This window comes from Mastigoproctus giganteus, chromosome 4 (genome assembly GCF_048544385.1).
Source record: "Mastigoproctus giganteus isolate SK-2022 chromosome 4, ASM4854438v1, whole genome shotgun sequence".
NCBI classification, from domain to species: domain Eukaryota; kingdom Metazoa; phylum Arthropoda; class Arachnida; order Uropygi; family Thelyphonidae; genus Mastigoproctus; species Mastigoproctus giganteus.
In genome coordinates, this window is record NC_143578.1 from 71,128,042 (window position 1) to 71,144,302 (window position 16,261).

The 16,261-nt window shown below is 35.2% G+C and overlaps 1 protein-coding gene across 1 annotated transcript in view; it reads right to left on the reverse strand.

The window, feature by feature from the left end:
* LOC150086824 (F-box DNA helicase 1-like) overlaps nt 1-16,261 on the reverse strand; it is a 501,907-nt gene that overhangs the window by 294,346 nt on the left and 191,300 nt on the right. The window contains exon 8 of the mRNA XM_090371598.1: nt 11,418-11,496. Within this exon, the coding sequence (XP_090227724.1) occupies nt 11,418-11,496 (79 nt within the window). The remainder of the gene's footprint in view (nt 1-11,417; nt 11,497-16,261) is intronic.

Here is a 16,261-nt window from a genome sequence, read left to right on the forward strand (position 1 = left end):
TGTTCCTGGGAATTGGCATATTGCACTCGATATCTGGGTCTGATTAGTTGTTTCAAATTTTCAGCTGCACGAAATATTCCTTAAAGTTCTTTTAATGTCAACTTCTTTTCTTGAACATTTTCTTCCTTGCAAATTTCTGCCTAGTCATATGCTTGTTGTTCATCAGTATTAAGGAGGACAGAATCACTTAATTGTTTTGAATGTGATTCCAGCAAACATCACTGTTGTCAATTTCATCAAAGCCTAGATCTCTTCCAATATTTGCTATTTCATCAACAACAGTGTTGAAGAGTGAAACTACAGAAATAATTTGTACAATGTGACAAAATATGCTTCCAAACTGCTCTCATATTGCTGGATATTACTTCAGACCCTGACTCATGAATACTGTCTCTTGCTTTCCTGATGTTGCAATTTCTCCAAAATTCAACTAAAGAAACTGCACCATCTCCAGTTGTTGCTTTAATTGCTTGCACAAATGTTCTGCATAAATAATAGGCCTGAAAAGTAGCGATTATGCTTTGATCCATAGGCTGTAAAAGACTTGTATTTTGATGTAAAAAAATAACTTTCACGTTTTTCCACAAATCAGAAAGTGCTGGTGGGTGGCCCGGGGCTTTGTCTAAAATTATTTGAATGCAAGATTATTTTCTTCACAGTAGGTCTTAACTTTTGGACAAAAATAGCTAGTGAACCACTCTTCAAGTAAAGCTTTCATGACCCAAGCTTTTTTATTAGAGCGCCAAACAACAGGTAGGCTAGCTTTATTAAAAGTTTTACTGAAAGATCTGAGAGTTTCATTTCTATAGATAACCATGGGTTTTAATTTCAAATCACCTGCATTGCCTCCCAATAAAAGTGTTATTCTATCTTTGGAAACTTTATAGCATGGTTGAGCCTATCCTTTTTTTTGCTAGAAAGGTTTTTTTTGGCATTCGTTTCCAAAAAAGGCCTGTTTCATCAACATTGAATATTTATTGATCTGTGTAGCTGCCGTCATCAACAATTTTCTTAAAAATTTCAGGATATTTCATGGCTGCATCTTTATCTGCACTTGCCGTTTCCCAGTCAATGCAACATTATGCAGTCCTGTTCTTTTCTTAAAACGTTCAAACCAGCATTTACTAGCAGTGAAATTTTCTTCCGTTTCCGCTAAAATCACCTTTACTTTGGAAGAACTTGCTTGAACATTTTCTTCAGTTACCGTTCTACCCAAGTTTTCTATTGTTGACTTTTCCTTTAACATTGCAAAAATACTTAAGGCTTTTGTTTTTATGGTCATTGTGCAGATTGGAATTCCTTTTTGATTGCAGTCTTCTACCCAAATGGCTAAAAGACATTCCATCTCAATCATCATAACACTTCTATTTCTTGGGGTTTGTGTGCGTGTTGACGATGAAGCAAGCTTACCTTTTCCTTTATATGCACTGGCTTTACTTAAAATTGTCTGAACCGTTGATTCAGGCATTCCAAGATGTTGAGAAATTTGTATTTTACTATTACCTTCTTCAAATCTTTTTATGATTTCAATTTTTTCACCTAACATTATCACTTTTCTTTTATTTTTACCAGAGGCACTACCAGATACACTTTTCCTTTTATCCATAGTTAATAGTTATGTAATATATAAAAAAATTTAATAGAAATTATTTTAATTAATTAGTATGCACAGTAATTAATGTAACAACACATAATGGCAGGAGATAACAGTCTGCACGTCAACAGGCAATACAAGAACAAGCGAAAGCAACTGATCTGCATGTACATAATAAATGCGGTGCAGCTGATGTTGTCCTTCAGAGTGCATAATGTTAGAAAATATTTTAATTGTTGTAACAATACACGTTTGAAATAATACATTTCTTTTTATTTGCTTATGGTAGAAAACCCAACTAGCTTCCTACAGTGTATCTTGCATTCATTTTTGTTTATTTTTCCTTCTCGATGGAGAAGGTACGATGCAATATGAAATAAACAGTAACTCCCTTTTGTGAACAGAGCTGTGCGCTCACTAAGAAAACAAGAAATGTATTTCTATAATGTTCTATAATGTTAGGCATACTTTAGCAGTGTATTTACATTCGTAGTTTAGTACTGACTTTCGTAGCATCACCAGCTTCAGTTTCTTTAGGCCTAGGGCAAGCCTAAAGACCACACTAATCGAAAATTGGTAGCTAATTATAAACCATACTAATTTGAGTCTTGCGCTAATCGAGGGACTCAATTTTACGCTAGAAGGAGCAAATACGGACACAGAGTTGTTAAATTTCCTAAATTTCGCACTTACAACAGGCCACGAATAAAATCCAATTTAGCATCTATCATAATCCTACAAACACTGGTATGTTCTTGCATTATAAGAGCTATCACCCATTCACCTATAAATGGTCTATTATTTTTAACCAATTTCTAAATGCCAATAAATATTCAACATTTGAACCTGCTTTAGACTCAGAGATACAGATACTAACCAGCAGATTCATAAAACAGGGATTACCCTATTGTTACAATAAACCAAATTAGAATACAAGCCAAAAATAGCTTAAAAAAAAAAAACCACTCCAACCAATAAGAGTAACACCAAAAAATATTTTATTTCTGTCCCATACATTGAAAAGTGGTACAAACAGCTTAACAGGTTTTTAAAGATACAGAGTTTAAAATGGTGGCTGGACCAATGCAGAAATTACAGAGTATACTGAACAATCGCTCAGTCCTCCTTTCTTCTTTCTCAGCACAAATAAATGACCTACATTTATCACTACATGACGAGTCACAATCACTACATTTCTTGTAGTGATTGTGACTCATCTTACCAAGGCTTGATGCAGTACATGCTTGATTTGAGAGTTAAGCAGCACGCATCCTCAGTCCGTGCTTCCTGTTCAGAAGTGTTGGAATTGGGCCTTTCATGCCATTAATGAAAACCACATTTTTATTCACCAAAGCAAAAATAATTAGTATACAATGCAACTATACAAAGGTATTAATTGCAAAAACCTTTGAAATTAAATTACATGAGAATTCTATTAATATTCGCTTATCTCTGATTTGTGGTTTGATGCGTGCAAAAGACCATGAATCAGAGAGAAGATTTCTCTGACAAATAATCTCTCTAATATTTCGACTTACACACACCCCACGTTATTTCTATCCTGTGATCAAGACTCATTGTTGAAAAGTCCCATCCACTTCAGGAAGGAAAGTTGCTTTTTAAATTTTTAAATTATTTTAAATTGATTTTATTACCATAATCATTCTTCACTTAGTTTTATTTATGGACATAATGTCTTCTTTCACTCATAGTTGGTGTTTGTGGTTTGATGCATTTTGGGGTCGAGTTGGGGACTTTAGCCTTCAATTCCGGATGCGTTGAATCATTAGTGTTGCTGTGGGTGTGAGAATTTATTTGATGTAATTTTATATTCATTTAAATTCTGGAGAGTGTTGTACTGAAGTTGTTGTTGGGTTTGTCGGTGCATCAGCAACTGTGGCTATAATGCACTGTACTGAAGTGTTTCTGTGCATCACATTGAGGTAAATTTCTCTTATTCTTCTACATATGGGGGGTGCATATAAATCATCAGGAAATACAGAAGCCTAAAGTAGATTTAAATTAGTCTGCAATCAACTCATAAAGGAGGTTAGACAAAATAAGGCAGATTACATGAAGGATCTGACAACAGCAAAGACTTCTTCACTTATATAAACAAAAGAAAGGCAATGAATTGTACGAATGAATTATATTGGGTCAAGGGATGGGAATGCCAGAAATGAAAGGAAAATGGAAGAGGAAAGTGAAACATACGAGGAATTTAAGGATGGCCAAAAGTGAAAGGAAAGTGGAAGAGAAATTGTTGAAAGTAAATGTAAAAAAGCACATGAGATAGATTGGAATTCTATCTGATTATATTAAGGACAAGCCATCATCCATAATTAGGAGAGCATCCTTGGATTCAGTGAAGGTCCTTATGGACTGGATATGTGCAAATATAGATCCATTCGCAAAGGGGATCAAAGGGTGATGAGTAATAACAGACCTCTTAGCCTGATTTCTGTTCCAGGAAAAATAAGAGAATAACTGGTTAAATAAGTAATGCAGACCATCTAGAGAGGAATGCAGTTATACTCATCTTCAGTACTGAATACAGGTCTGGAGGACTCATTTTAGATTTGGTGGAATGGGTGCAGAGAAGGGCGATGAGAAACAAAAGGGTAGTCTTACCAAGAAAAGTTTCAGTTCTTTAAATTGCAGAATATCTGAACAAAGTGTTTAAGGCTTTGAATGGATTGAGAAAGCTCAATGCTGAGGGCATTTTTCCTCTTGCTCAGGCTACACACGAGGGGACATAAATTCAAATTGAGGAAGGATTGTTGCAGGGGATAGATGTTTGCACTCAAACCAGCAGGTGGTTGATTGTTGGAACAAACTTCCATCTGCTGTTTAGGAATTGTGTACTTTGAATAAAATCAAGTAAGAACTAGAAAAAATCAGTGGAAGGGATGGACAGGTAATTTTTTTTTTTTTTTGTTTTAAAACATATAAGCATTAACACGCTTTCATATGCTACCTGCACGTGAAGGTTTGTTAATGCTTTCAAGTGCAAAATATACAGGGGACCCCAAAAATTGAAATAGGCTGAATTTTAAACAAATAGTTCAATGACTTGAATACACATGTATTTCCATACAAAATATAAGTATTATTACAGATTGAATACATTGCAATAATCATTAATCAGCAGTTTCCATGTGTGCCCTATCAATATCTCTGCAATCTCAAATCAGTATCCTGCATTGCAGAACACATTTGCAAACATTTTGGGGTTTATTTTCTGAATGGCCTGCCTAATGCAATCTCACAGATCAGGTAAATCTTGAAATTTTCTGCGATAAACCTCTGATTTAATGAAACCCCAGGCAAAGAAATCCAATCAGGTCAAATCCGGAGATCACAGTGCCTACGGCCTGTTTCCCCCATGTCCAATCCAATGATTTGGAAAATGCCTGTTGAGGTATCTGAACAATTCTGGCATAATGACATGGTGCCCTATTCTGCTGAAGAACTACAGTGTCAAGAATACCATCTGCAAGAAGTTGAGTAGAAACTGTTGAAGCATATTGAGGTAAACAGATCCTGTGACTGTAGCTTCTGAAAATAAAACGGAACCTTAAATCAGGCTTCGTCATCCCAAGCTATAAGTTGACTTTACATGTCTCTTTCCCATTCAGTGGTTTTTCATTGGCCTATATGGAACAATTATGTTGATTGAATTTACCACAGGCACGAAAAGTTGCCTCATCGCTGAACGAAATGTGGTCCGTTATATTATATAGTAGTTGAATGTGATAAAACTTCTTCAGTGTCAAATGCAAGACTCTATGAATAGTTGTTTGGGTATGGTCAATCTGTGGTATATGTTATGAACTGACAGTTTTTGATTATCTTCAAACGTTATGCGATCCAGTCCTTTTGAATTTGTTCACCAAATCACAATTCTTTATCTGTAGGTCAGGCTTATGAAATTTTCTTGTGAATTTGTCTTTAATCCCACATTTCGTTCCTCTGATGCAACAAGTTACTACCATAACACGTTCCTGCATATTCATCATTAATGATATGGATCTAAAATTCAAAAAAATGAAAAGTTAACCAGACAGTAATCTAATGTTCGAATATTACATAGAAATAAATGTGTAATCATATCCTTCAAGCCATTTATTTAAAATTTAGCATATTTTAATAAAATAGATAGGGACTTTTGGGACACTGTGTAGATATTAAAAAAAAAAGAGGAAATTCATAAACAATTATCTCAAATAGTAAGTGTTGATATGCAATGTATAGCACTACATGATAGAGAAGTTGGGCAAGTAATTGTATATGGGAAGATACAAGACCCCCAACCCATAAAAAAAAAAAATAAGAAAGAAAGAAAAATCTGTATTTATTCAAACATTTGTGAGCTCCAATTAATGAAGGGCAGTTTGGATTTTGCTCTAATTCTGTATTCCAGTTCATTCCAAAGATGTCCAATTGTATTGAGGCCAGTGCTCTGTGTAGACCACTGCAGTGTTCTAATGTTGTTCTTTTCAAACCACATATTCATAATCCTCTGTAATACGAAGCATTATGGAGAAAGAATCCATACCATGAAAAATCTCTCCCTGCATCCAGGCACAATTCCACAAGTTATAATGGTAACTTGATTCTGGGTTGAAACATATACAGCCAGCACTTAAAAGATTCCTACTGTCTGTACATTTTAGTGCTTCCATATTTATAACAGTTGCACAGACTTCTATGTTCTTAACAGCATAATTTAATTTTCAGTTAGGCCAGTGAATACAGCAATTTTCCCCCAGGTTTTCAAATGGTTGATATTTTCTTGGTTAAAAGTCCAGTGTTTTTTGATATCAAACTGATACAAATTTTTCTACATCACTCTGTTGCCAGTGTCTCATGGTAGCTACATCCCATTTTTCTTCCAAATCATGTATTAATGATCTTGGTAAAACACCTCCCACCATTTCCAACACACGCTCCATTCAATGACCCCTGTGGTCTTCCGTCAAAAGGATGTCAGAATGATTTTGACAAATCTTGATGCTAAGAAAGTTCCAGGTCCTGATGGTTTTTCTCCACTTGTTCTAAAAACGTGAGCTCCTGTTCTTTGTCGCTTTTTTCACTTTCTTATTCCAAAGGTGTTTTTCCTTCTGCTTGGAAGTTTGCTCATAGCAAGCCAGTTCCTAAAAAGGGTGACAAATCCCTCCCCATCCAATTATCATCCCATTGCAATTATATCTACTCTTTCTAAATGGAGAAATCAATTAACTGCAAAAAACCTCTTAAACCACCTAGAAACCTTCCATATGATCAATGATCACCAGTATGGATTCCGTCAGTGTCGATCCACTGGTGATATTCTGGCTTATGTTAGCCATTTATGTACAAATTCAATGGAAATGTTCAGTGAAACACAAGCAGATTGAAAGCCTTTGAGATGTCAATCTTGACAACTCAAAGGCTTTCGATCGTGTTTGGCATAAAGGTTTCCTAAACAAGGTTTCATCTTATGGTTTGCCAACTGTCTTTTGTAATTGGTTGTCCAGTTTTCTCTCTGATTGCTCACTGAAGGTGATGGCATTTGGCTCTCTATCTTCTAACTTCTCCACTAATGCTAGTGTCCCCCAAAGTTCAGTTCTTTCCCCAACTCTTTTCCTCTTGTATATTAATGACCTTCCATTGACTGGAAATCCTATCCATAGTTTTGCCGATGATAGCACATTTCATTCTACTTTCCAATTTGAGAAACCTTGCCCTGCTGAATCAGCTTCAACTTCTCCAAAATCTGCTACCAATTCCTTAAATACCGATCTTCAGGTAATTCTCCGGTGGGGCTTATATCTAGCGAAAAGGATTCTTGTGCTCCTATGCTTATTTTTAGTGACACTCCGATTTCTAGGCAAAATGATATATCTCTTTTGCGGATTACCCTGACTTCTAATCTCTCTTGGCACAAGCACATTACAAATATTGCTTCCTCTGCATTTAAAAAACTTGGTTTTCTCTTTCGCTCTCGGCATTATTTTTCTTCCAAACAGCTGTTCACTCTGTACAAATCGCAAATCTGCCATACCATGGAATATTGTTCCCATATCTGGGGCAGTGCCCCCAAAACCTCTCTCAGGATTCTAGATTCCACTCAGAAGAGGGCAGTTGGGTTAATTAATGACTCATCTCTAACAGTCTCTCCACTCGCTGTCTCATAGATGTACTGTTTCTGCTGCATGCCTTTTCCACAGATAATTCCATGGGCACTATTCTTCTGAATTGGCTTCTATAATTCCTGCTCTCTCTTTCAAAACAATCTGAACATGTGCCGCCACCAGCCAATGTCCATTTACTGTCCAATTTCAAACTCACAGAACCAACTTTTCATCTTCCTCGTTTATTCATTCAACTGCCGTTTTCTGGAACAATCTTCCTTCATACGTATTTCCTGAAAATTACAGTCTACAGAAGTTCAAGTCTAATGTCAACAACTATCTTCTTTTGTTTGTTTGTTTGTTTGTTTGTTTGTTATTTGGTTTTTAGGAGCATTAGCAACTAAGACCATATTGCTCCGGGAATAAGCGGTGGTCATTCCCTGACCTTTCCCCATCCTCCGTATTTGGTGGTGATGGGCTCGAACCCCGGTCTAATCAAGAAGCGTGTGCTACGCACTGCTGCTCCTTCCCACCTGGCTACGGAAGCGCCATCTTCTTTCGTCTTCTCAACCTCCAACCCAAGCATGGTACTAAGTACTATAGGTTCTAATACCTCTCATGTTTCGGGATTTCATTAAAACAAAAAAAATATATATATATATATATACTAGTTTCACAGGGTAGGATAACTCACCAGTGGTTCTCAGTAATAAAAATAAAATATAAAAATGTTTTTATGTTTTGTTTTTTTTTTTTATTTATGTTTTTTGTTTACCAAAAAAAAAAAAAAAAAAAATACTGATTATAATTGTAAACGTGACTTCCGCAAAAAAATATCTCCTAACAGAAGGAAAGTCATGAGTGAAAAACCTTATTTAATTCCTAACTTGAATAATTAAGTATACAGATATCTATTAAATATCTATTATTATTGTAATTTGTTGTTGAAATCGCAAGTTGTAATTTTAATAAAGCTTAATTATTGAAATCCATTACAGTCAGTCCTCGTATAGCACGATAGTTGTGTTCCTGGAAACCCTCGTGCAATGCAAAATCGTGCAATATAAACAGCAGGCTCTATGGGAAAAACTGGATTAGGTGCCAACCACCCAAGATTGAACACACATTTGTAACCAAAACATTACCAAACACAATAAATAATCGTAATAAAATAGTTACGTATTTTATTACGACTAATACGCAATAAAATATTGCTAATGTTTTTGCTTCTATTGTAAGCAAACTTGTTCTTTATTTGATTTTCTATCCAAACAGATGGCAGCTGTTCCATCTCTTCCAATTCTTTGTAGTAGTAGTAGTGGCATGTGATGCAACAAGAAAGCAAATGTATGAGCTTATGCAGCATCAGCCAAAAAAAAAAAAAAAAATCACACCATTCTCTCCAAATGCCTGTCCAGTTCCTCCTTAAATTTATTCAACCTATCAACTTCCACAACGACAGATGGAAGTTTGTTCCAGCAATTAACCACCCGCTGGCTAAAGGCAAATTTCCGCACATCTATTCTACATCTGGCCTTTCTTAATTTGAATTTATGTCCCCTTAGGTTCGTAATCTGAACAAGTGGAAGGATCCCATCAGAATTCAGCGTGCTGAACCCATTCAAGGCCTTATACACCTCAATCAGATCACCGTGCAGGTGCCTAGTCTCCAGCCACTGCAATTTGCAGAACTTAAGCCTCTCTTGATAAGAGGATCCCTTCATTCCCCTTACCAATCTTGTTGCCCTTCTCTGTACACGCTCAAGTAAATCTACATCCTTCCTAAAATGAGGCCTCCAGACCTGTACGCAGTACTCAAGGCGTGGCCTGACCATTGCCTTATACAGAGGGATAATCACCTCCTTTTCCCTGCTAGCAAAATTCCTATATATCATTGACAAAACCCCATGACCTGCCCTGGCAGCCTGTCTGCATTGCTCAGAAAACTTCATGTCTGACTGCACAATTACTCCCAGGTCTTTTTCATTTTCTACCACCTTAAGTGTAGTACCACACAGTGGTACGTTTCTCTGGGGTTACTTCTACCCATATGCAGTACTTTGCATTTGTCAAGGTTAAACTTCAGTTGCCACTTCTTAGCCCATCTGCCCAAATTATCTAGATCCTGTTGCAGTAGCACACTGCCATTACTGTCATTAACAACCCTGCCAACCTTTGTATCATCTGCAAACTTCGACACTAAGCCTGATATACCTTTATCAATATCATTGATAAATATACAAAACAACAGTGGAGCCAACACCGAACCCTGTGGGACTCCACTAATAACATTAGTCCAAGAAGAGCAGCACCCATTGATTACCACCCTCTGTCTTCTCCCACTTAACCATCCTTTTATCCATTGTAGCAACTTACCCTTAATACCATTCTGCTCCAATTTGTACAATAGTCTTCCATGCGCAACAGTGTCAAAAGCTTTCCTGAAATCCAAATATATGATATCAAAATTATTTTTTGCATCCAGTTCCTTTGTTACCACATCATGATATCCTATCAAATTTGTCAGACAAGACTTTCCCTTAACAAACCCATGCTGTGTCTGAATTATTGCTGCAGTCTTGTCTATATGATCCTGCAATGCATCTTTAACCAGCAACTCCATTATTTTACCCGGAACAGAAGTTAAACTAACTGGTTTAACTTCTAAACTGGTTTAACTGGTTTGTGCCTTGATCTAATCGACTTTAATTACACTTTGAGTTGTAACTGCTATGAAATTTGTTTTTATTTTCTCTGCATTCTTTCTAATTCTCAGCATTACCTCATTTAGGCATGTAGCACGTGCAATATCACATGGTCTTTCATTTCGCTCAAAGCGTTTCAGAATTTCATATTTTTTTTCTGTATCGACAGTGGAGGACTGGCCATAAGCCTTACCGGGGGAAACTCCGGTGGGCCAGAGGCCAGTGTGATTTTGGCCATAAACGCTAGTATGAGGCCACTACAAATTTTCCCGGGTAAGAATTTTTGACCCAGTCTGCCTCTGTTTACCGATATTGCTTTTCTTTTTCTCTCTGAATCTGTAGTATCTTCACCAGGATGCTTCCTTTTCACACCATTTAAGTATTTTACTCATTTTTAGGGAAAGCACAATTACTAAATGAGGAGGCCCGCTTGATACACATAAACAAAGCTGTGCACGTATAGCAACTGAATAAACAACACCGTAAAGGCAGAGACAACTCTATTAACACCTCACTAGCTCACATTTTACTAAAGCACATTTCTGAGGGTTACTGCCATAAAACAATAAAAACAATTTCCAGTTGCATTTCTGCTAATGGAATCTGTTATAAACTGGTAGTAAACTCGATTTAATTGCATTTGCAATAATACCAATAGCTGGAATTGTGTGGGTTTTTACGTTATTATGGTGAAATGTGTCTTCCCTTCACTGATATAAAAACATAAATACATTTTCTGAATCTTCTCTTCATTCCTATCGTGTTGCGTTCAGTTGGGGTGATTCCGCATTCGGTTTGTGTTATAAACGATATCGTTCCCTTATTTATAAATCGTGTATGATCGAATTTATGTAGTGTAAACACGTGTTATACGAGGACTGATTGTACTCCAATTTTTGTACACAAAATTACAAAATAGTTTTAATTAACTAAAAATAATGCTGTTCTGCATTAAACTGGACAGATTTTCTTGTCATTACATGAAACAAAACTCATACTTACTTGTTAAACATCACATTCAAGAATCTCATTGCTGGTCTCAATCTTGCATATTCCATAATGGTAGAAGTCTTTCCAGTACCTGTTTTTAAAATGTAATCATTAGAGAAAAAGATAGGCACTCTGAAATCAAACAGCTCAATTTATGTGGGCATTCTGAGCCTACTAACAAAAGATATGATTGCTTCTGTATTAAACAAAATTTAGTGTCTTAAGCAATGCACCATTATGGTGGACTTTCTAATTCAAACCAAAGGGTTCTCAAAAGAGGCAAAAGCCGGCTAAAAACAGCCATTGATCCAATGAAGTATTGTACCAGTGATCACAATCTGCTGTAGTTTATATAATAGCCTTTCATGAGGAATCATGTCAGGAGATTTACTGAAGTAAAGATAAACATAACAGACCTTCACAAGGAACCACATCAAAAGATTTAATGAAGTCAAGATAAATATAATAACCTTTCATGAGGTTATTACATTTATCAAAAGCTTTACTGAAATCAAGATCGTGTTGATGTTATTTCTTGCATTCAACAGGTTTATGACTCCATCAGAGTAATTAACCAGAATGGTCAGGCAAGACTTCTTTTTTTACACTCATGCCTGTGATCTGTTAACCACAAACTACAGTCATACCCACCAGTCTATATGAGGTGTGGCAATAAAGTTTGTGGACTGGCTGTTGTGAGTAATGTTTGATGAGTTTGAAAATAAATGGAAGTGGTATGTTGCAGTTCAAACTTCCTCCAACAGATGATGGTACAGAGATTGTCCAGTAGGCTGACAGGTTGCAAGTAACAACCAGTTTCGTTAGTGGCATTAACGTTACATGTCACAATTCAGAAATGGGGCCATAAATGAATATTAACTTTTGCTTTAAACTGGGAAGATCTGCAATCGAAATGTATGAGATGTTAAACATTGTTTATGGTGATTAAACATTAAGTCATACCAGTGTACTCTAATAGTATAAGTCAGGGGTGGCCAACAATTCGATTGCGACCTACCCATTGATCGCGGCTTTAATTTTGGTTGATCAAGACAAATTTTAAATACAGCAGACTGTCAATCTGTCAGGATCGGATTAACTGGGACACTTCAAGACTCCAAATGAAAGAAAAAAAAAAAAAAAAATCAACCAGAAATCATAAAATTCAAGTAATAACTAGAATAGGTATAAACAAATGTTTTGCAAGTCGTAAATAAGCGACAAGAAGTGCCATTATAAGTCTTGCAACCCCCATAGTCTTCACACCCACAGCTCAAAAAAAAAAAAAAAAAAAAAGAGAGAGAGACCAAATGATTAGTTTGTTTTAGTGCATCGCGTCGATTGTTGTGTTCCGTCGCACTGCAAAAAGACAAATTTTGTATCGTTATTTACATCAGGAATGTTGCAATTTTTTTTTTATAGTAACTATTTTTTTTTTTTTTTGGTTTAGAAATCGCAAAAATGATGGGCAAATGCAAGAGTTGTACTTTCAATTAAACAAAAACTTGAAATTATTCAAATGTTTGAAAACGGTGCATCCATTAAATCTCTAAAGAACCATTATAATGTTGGTGACCTAACTATACGTGACATTGTAAAAAAATGCATGTCCAATACGCACTACTCGTGTACTGGACACGCGAGTAGTACCTGGTAAGTTTTTGATTTTTTATCTATCGCCATACTTTTTACATAGGTTGCTGAACATTTTTCGATATAGTAAGTCCCTGACATGTAGCTACAGACTTACATTACGTTATTTATATTTTTTTATATGACTGAAGATTTCAGTGAGGGGTACGTACATTTCACCATAATAACATAAAAACCCACAGAATTCCAGCTATCAGTAATATCGCAAATGCAATAAGATTGAGTTTACTACCCGTTTAGAATGAATTGCACTAACAGAAAAGCCCAATAATCCAGAAAATGCTAATTGTTTTTATTGCTTTATGGCAGTGACCTACAGAAATGTGCTTTAGTAAAATGTGAGCTCAAGCGGGGTGTTAATAGTGAGTTTTTGCCTTAACCCTGTGAAGTTCTTTTCAGAAAATTAAATTTTGACTGTCATCGTGGTGCCAACTAAGAGAATAAGTGACAACGGTACTAGTATCAAGAAAAGAACAGAAAATTAAAATAATAAGGATGTATGAAAATGGCCTTTTTGTCAGTGTCAACGGTGAACACGATAAAGAAGAAAGACAGAATACGAGAAGCGGTGAAGGGATCGGCGCCAATGAAGTCAACTATAATAACCAAGGCTATAAAATACAAATCAGTTTTTACAGTACAATAACATGCATTTTTTTTCCCTTATGTTTTCTTTTCTTATGTGCCATTCCAGCTACTTCCCCGCTGTCCCCAGATAAAGTTTTTAATTGAACTAATTAAAAATATATAACTATTTTTCTTCATTCTTCTGAGGATATTATGTGGTTTTTGTAATTTTCGTATATCAGGGTTATAGCAGCAATATTTTATTAGTCATTTTCCCGAGCTAGTTAAGTAAAACTCGAGTTACGTAAGAAGTCCTGGAACATATCTCTTACGTATGTCGGGGACTTACTGTATTTTTGGATTAATCGGGAAATCAATTATCCGGGATTTTTTTTTACCATCTATCCCGGCAAATCGAGAGTCTACTGTATACATAAAAAATAGATTATTCAAAATCTAAATGTTATTATTATTATGCACCCAACTACATACGGTTAATACAAATCCGTTGAACCACATGACTATTCTTGTCACTGCACAGCTGCTAGGCTTGTCGACTGAAAATTCATGCAGTTACATGTGGAGAGCATAGTATGTGTCGAATTCTTATTTAGCTTACTTAATATTAATAACTGGACAGTACTTGTATGTTAATTTAATAGCCTTTTATTTAAAATGAATACTACAAAAACGAGTAAAATGTATCATTTTCATCAAGAGTGGGAACTAGAATACTTTTTTGCAATGATAAAATAAAAATGTTGTTGTTTGATTTGCAATGCTTCCGTGGCTAGACCCAAAAAAGGAAATTTAGAAAGGCACTCCGATGCACTCCGTGGTAAATAGCAATTGGATTTTCCACCTAGTAGTGACCTTAGAAAAAATAAATTAAAAGAACTTAAATCCAGGTTATTCGAACAACAAAATTTCATCATGACACCTAATTTACAATTTAAAGCAGTAACTGTAGCATCATTTAAAGTGAGTCATCTTCTTGCAAAAAAATGCAAACCATTTTCTGATGTTCAAATTCATCAAAGACGCATTTCTAGAAATAACAGATTCTCTTTTTGAAAATTTTAATAACAAAATTGAAATTAAAAGTGTTCTTCAAGATCTGCAATAATCTCGAAATACTGTGATGCAACGCATTGAAAAATGAGTAAAAATGTGAGCGAACAACTGCGTGCTCATATTGCTAATTATGTGTCCTTTTCTATAAAACTGGATGAATCTACAGACATCAGTGATACAGCTCAATTGCTTGTTTTTATTCATATAGTTTTTGATGATTCTGCCACTAGAGAAGAACTGCTGGTTATGGTTTTATTAAAAGAAAGAACTAGGAGTCTTGATATATTTAACACATTCAAAAATTTTACTGAAAAAATTAAATTACCACTATTTAAGCTCGTATCAATAACAGATGGAGCTAAAGCAATGACGGGACATCTTAACGGATTCATTGCATTGTGCCAAAAGGATGATGAATTCATAGATTTTTTGAGTTACCACCGTATCATTCACCAACAAGTATTAGCCAGCAAAAGATTAAATATTAAAAGTGTTTAGGACATAGCTTTCAAAATCGTGAATTCCATCAGAGGACAATCTCTTCAAAGGAGACTTCAAAATGCAACTCGATGACAATGAACCAGATCTGATATTACACAAAGATGTGAGGTGGCTGAATCGGATCAAGTTTCTACAGAGATTTCGAAATTTGCTGAATGAAATTAAAAAATGTGTTGATCAAAGGGGAGATGATTATCAGCAGCTACAAGATATGGAGTGGTTGTGTGATCTGGCTTTTGGCAGATTTTACCAGTAAATTAAGTGATCTGAATTTGGAATTAAAAGGAAAAAATAAAAAATGTGGTTGACATGATTAGTAATATTTCTGCATATAAATATCGATTTTTGGCAATGGCTAAAGATCTCAAAGAAAAAAAATTTGATCATTTTGCAAATATGCAAGATCATTTGCAAAAATATCCAGTTTTTGAATTGAATAGTGAGAAATATGTTTCTGAAATTCAGAAAGTTATGGATGATTTTGAAACCATATTCAGTGATTTTAAAACAATTGAAGACATTGTTCAATATATTTCTTATCCATTTAATGTCGACTTAGATACGAAACAAATTGCAGAAAAATTCTGAGATTTTTCACATGGAGAAAATATTACTTGAAAAAATAAAATTATTACATTGTGAAATGATATCTTCCTAAAAGCCAGATCATCAGAAAAAGACTTTTGGAAATATGTTTGCCGAGAAAAGTACCCAAATGTAAAAAACTGCAGTGAACTTTTAATTCCTGTTTTAGTTCCACATATCTATGTTTATCTGCCTTTTCGTATTTGAAACAAACAAAGACGAAGAACTTCTCTACTCTTATGGACTTCCATACAGAAGATTCTTTACGGTTGGCCTTATCACAATATATCCCAGATTTTGAAAGCTTGGCAGATGATATGAAGCCACAAACTTCACATAAATTAAAAATTTAAATATGTATAAATTCAAAATAAGAATTCTGAATTGTATTTAATCTAAAAATTTATAAACAACATTTTTCAATGTGTTGATTAACTTTTTTAACCATGTACAATGAAATTCTTGAAATGGTGGAT